The sequence below is a fragment of the Hippocampus zosterae genome, chromosome 12 (assembly GCF_025434085.1).
Source record: "Hippocampus zosterae strain Florida chromosome 12, ASM2543408v3, whole genome shotgun sequence".
Lineage (NCBI taxonomy): Eukaryota > Metazoa > Chordata > Actinopteri > Syngnathiformes > Syngnathidae > Hippocampus > Hippocampus zosterae.
The window spans coordinates 966,153-970,485 of NC_067462.1; the positions used below are offsets into that span (position 1 = coordinate 966,153).

The 4,333-nt window shown below is 50.3% G+C and overlaps 1 protein-coding gene across 1 annotated transcript; it reads left to right on the plus strand.

Annotated features, from left to right (window-relative positions):
* The first annotated feature begins 311 nt into the window (after positions 1-311).
* LOC127611501 (receptor activity-modifying protein 1-like) lies at positions 312-3,896 on the plus strand. The gene is made up of 4 exons (XM_052082056.1): positions 312-511; positions 1,621-1,666; positions 1,752-1,905; positions 1,994-3,896. The coding sequence occupies exons 1-4, from the start codon at positions 509-511 to the stop codon at positions 2,250-2,252; spliced, it is 462 nt and encodes a 153-aa protein (XP_051938016.1). The 5' UTR covers positions 312-508; the 3' UTR covers positions 2,253-3,896.
* The last annotated feature ends 437 nt before the right edge of the window (positions 3,897-4,333 follow it).

Consider the following 4,333-nt stretch of genomic DNA (forward strand, 5'->3'; position numbering starts at 1 on the left):
ATGCTTGAGATTTGTCTCATTCCCCGTCAAACTGTTTTCCGCGACCACGTGGCTAAGATTGGATTTTGGTGGTTGGAGGAGCCAGATGGCAAGATTTGAACCCCGAACCTCCGAACTGCGATGCCAGCGAGATATCCTCCGGGACTCGGCGGCTAAATCTGTGTCCGGTGGGAAAGACGAGGCCAATAGGCCCCAACCCGAGACGTAATTCCATTCACGAGATGGGATCGCGCTGGCTTGTTGACACTCAAGTGTCTCTGGGGTGGGGGGGCTGGGAGGGCGTGTGGAAGGGAGCGCATATGGAACATGACTTTGGGTAGCATGGGAACAGTCGGGCCCGGTCTGGGAACGGAAGCGGGCCGTCCGTTGCTGTTGCGCAATCAAATCAGCTCCGAGGTGCAGCGATAAGAGCGGAGGAGCACACGGGCTGCGACCGCTCGGACATCTGTCGCCGTTCCTTGAAGGACGCATCGATACATCGCAGTTGCACGCGAAAACGACACCGCAAATGGTAGGTACTTTTCTTCCATTTTCACCAACCGGAGGATTTTTCCAAGTCTACTTTTGCTGCGGGACATGTCAAATGAAGATCACGATGTCTTGACGTCTCGAATGCCGGCCACTTCCAAACGGGCAGGGCGCAACGACGCGGATGAACATGAAGCGTGCTACGACGACGCCACCTATATTTTTGTTCAGTCAGCTCACCCTTGAGGGGCTAAGAATCAAGATCGTTTGGACGGTTGGACGTTAATGATGAATCGCTTCTCAAAAAGGAATTCGTTGTGGCACCTCGACTTGCAATCGCCACCAGATTCTCGGATTTAGCCCGTCCAAAAAGCAAAAGGGAAACATTTGTCATTTGTCTTTGAGGCGTGGTGAATCCCATTTCTTGTCCGCGGCCGTACTTTCACACGTGCAACCCGAACGGAATCGACACGCTTCCGAGCAATGACGTGCGCGCCAAACACGGGCTTTGTTTTGTTTTGCTCCAGAGACTGGAACCACTGCGACTCCGTCACTGGGGAAGGTGCATCCGCTCACAGTTTGAAACAACTGGCGTGTAGCGTTTGTTTCCTTAACCCTTTTGTCCATCGCATACGCTTTGACTGTCGGCTTCCCAGTGGATATGTTGATGAATCCTTGCCAATTTCCAGGAAGGGCCACGATTCCTATCGACAGTCTTCCAAATGATTGCAGATGCGGTTTCTATCCCGACGGCGTGTTTAGATAACAAACGTCCGGCATGTTTAAGGAGGAGGATCTTTGAAGCGAATCGATGGTGCAACGCCTCTCTCTGGCTCGGCACCACGGAACAGGTTCAGCAGTGGAGTGCGGTTGGGACGGGAAGAGAAATAAAAACAGACGCCCAACATTCATCTTGTCGGCGACTTCTGGTTCAATTAGGCGAAAGGTTTCTTCTTTTCCCCAGACGGTTGTCATTTAAAAAAAAATTTTCGTGGCTCGAGCCTTCATGGGCACCGTCTGCCTTATTTGGAGGGTTTCCCAACCCGGTCGTCCGTTTCGAACTTAACTGTCCTCATGTCAACCAGGTAAGAGTTTTTTCTCAGGTATACGACGTTCGCTTTTAACGTCCGGTACTTTCGCTTCTGCCGGCAGAGGACGTTGACTTCCCGCACGCTGGCGTTGGTCTTCTTCTGGACAGGTAAGACGACGCCAAGGAGGAACGCGCACATTGCTTTTCGCCGCCGATGACATCCGGCGTCTTTGTGTTTTGTGCTTTTCCAAAGTTTTCTCGCATTCTCCGGGGTCATCGCAGACAACGATCCACCCGTGCGACAAGAGGACCTTTGAGAACAACGTCCACATCTGCCGGTCGGCTTTCAACCAGAGCATGGAAACCAGCGGCTACCGGCGAGGATGCGCGTGGCCGGCTGTCAAACGGTAACGTGGACATCCGAGGGGGACAGTTGACGGGCACCCGGCCAGCGCCAGTTTGTCACGTTTCCATGGACCTCGTCTTCTTCCGCAGCGTCTACTACGATCTGAAGCTCTGCGTGGATCACTGGGCCGCCGCGTCTTTGTGTCAGAGTCGCGGCTCTCTCGTGGACGACCTCTTCAGGGAAGTGCATGGCAAGTACTTTGCTTCCTGCGGGCAGGTCCGGGACCCGGCGGTCGGCGGCCTGGTCGCTCTGATCGCGCCGGTCGTCCTGGCCACAGTCCTGATGCCGTTTCTGTTGGTCAAACTGGCCACGTGGAACACGGGCATCGACGTCCGCCCGGTAGGCTGAAGCGGATCCCGAGATATGTTTCGAGTGGCATTGCTCTCTCTCCCTTTCCTGCCTCGAGCGTTTCTGTATGAAATCATGACCCTGATTGATCTGGCTGAACATGACGATGGGACTCCTTCACCAGCAGCTCCTCCTTCCATTGCGAGCCACTTGACAGCACTTGGACCCGATGTTCCGAGGCCTGCAGAGAAAATCGTGTCCCATCACAACGTGAAAATGAGCTTTTCGTCATGTTCGGCAGAACTTTGATGCTCAGATTTGTTTTGTTTTCCAACGCCTCAAACTATTAAAAAAATATATATATACTGATTTTTTTTCTTTTGGATTTATTGTAGGCAACTAAGAAGCGGCGTGCACAACAATGACTCACCGCACTGCTTGTGTTCCACATCAGTGGCTCGGGACAAGCGCCTTCCTCATTCACTTCATCCCTTCGGGACACACTTCATAGACTGTGACTTGCTCTCTGCTCTAATTTTTAGAAAATGCCGATTGCGGTTATATATTCCGGCAACTCGAACAACCCCGGTATAGTCTTGTTAGGCAGCGACGAAGCACCGCGTCGGCCCTAGCGCTGAAGCGGCACCAAGTTTTGTTGGGCGGCAATTGGTGTGAGTGCTCTGGGACGGATGAGAGGCCGACGGAAGCGCCCGCCGCACGTCGAGAACACGTCAGAGTCTCGAATGGAGCCGGAAGAAGTTGCTGGATTTGTCGCTCGTGGCTTTTTTTGAATCGGAGTCGCTCGAGGGGTCAGAAAGGCGGCGAAACGGAGCGAGAAGGTGGCACCATCTGGCATCTGGGACGTCACGTCACACGACAAAGACGCCGCCTTGACGCCAACACACTGCGGCTTCATTTGAACGCCGTACCACCCAGATGGTTGTCGCCGAACATTTAGCGTCCTCCTCAGCAGGGATTTTGTTGACATTCCGCATGCGTAAATCAAGTGTCAAAAGCGCGACGGCTCCGGGGTCTGCGGGTTCGGCCAAGTGAGTCAAATGACAAGAACCAGGCGCTATTGAGAATGGAAGCTTTTCAGAAGCGGCGCAATAGTTCATTTGGGTTTGGGGTTTTGTTTTGTTTTTGTTTGTGCCCGGGATGACACATGCGGCAAGCGTTTTTGTGTCTCGCTTCCCCTTTTGTTTGGCTTGTGTCAGTGGCATACATCAAGCGGCCGTGCGTGACGCTTTTGACGTTTCTTCGGGGGTAAAATCCAGGCGGGCCATTTATTCCTGGCTCGAGTTTGACGCTTTTTTTTTTTAAAGACGTCAAACATTTCCTCATGGCTGGGTGTGTCATTCTGTACATCGGCGTAATAACTGTACTTTTAAATTTGGCACAACTTTTTATAGTCGCTGTAATGAAAAGCCAAACATCTCCCCAAGCCTCGAGACCATCCAGAACTTAAAAGATGCCTGGAAGTGTTTTTGCTTTTCACAAAACGTTTCGTTGTATTATTATTTTATTTATTTTTTGGCGGTGAGCTCTGAACTCTTTCGACGTGTGATTTATTGCTTGGTGTGATATTGACTGTGAGTGGGATCAAAGAAAAGCTGCCCAATGATGAACCTTCCCGTCCTGCAATGGCTGAAACACACAAGAAAACAATTTGACATCAACCAAAGGAACAACAAACCAAAAACCCAGGACAGGGAAACAAGCATCCGGAAAAAGCGAATGGCATGATGACCAACAGGTGCGACGCTGGAGGAGAAGCCTTCTCATGCCGGGAATGTTTGAAACGCGTTTATTTCGGACAACAATCATGCTGTGCACTTTTTGGTTTGTTTGGCAGAACAGCAAACTGATGTACACTGCAAAAAGCTCTTCTTGAATTGACTCCGTTTTATTTCGTCAAGTGGTCGAATGAAATAAAATCATGTAGATCCAGATACATCTTTTTAAGGCTATACATCGACTTAAAAAAGAAAAAAAAGGATCCAGACCCAAGTAATTTAATTTTGTGCAAGCGGCAGGCGAAATATTATAATATATTATATATATATTATAATAATAATTTTTTGTATTCTGGCTGCTAATATTTTGGATTTGTCACAGCTCATGAAACACTGCAAGCTTCT

Coding starts and splice junctions, on each gene's coding strand:
- LOC127611501 (XM_052082056.1), top strand. Junction 1,667..1,751: donor GTTGGTCTTCTTCTGGACAG/GTAAGACGACGC, acceptor GCTTTTCCAAAG/TTTTCTCGCATTCTCCGGGG. Junction 1,906..1,993: donor GCGTGGCCGGCTGTCAAACG/GTAACGTGGACA, acceptor CTTCTTCCGCAG/CGTCTACTACGATCTGAAGC.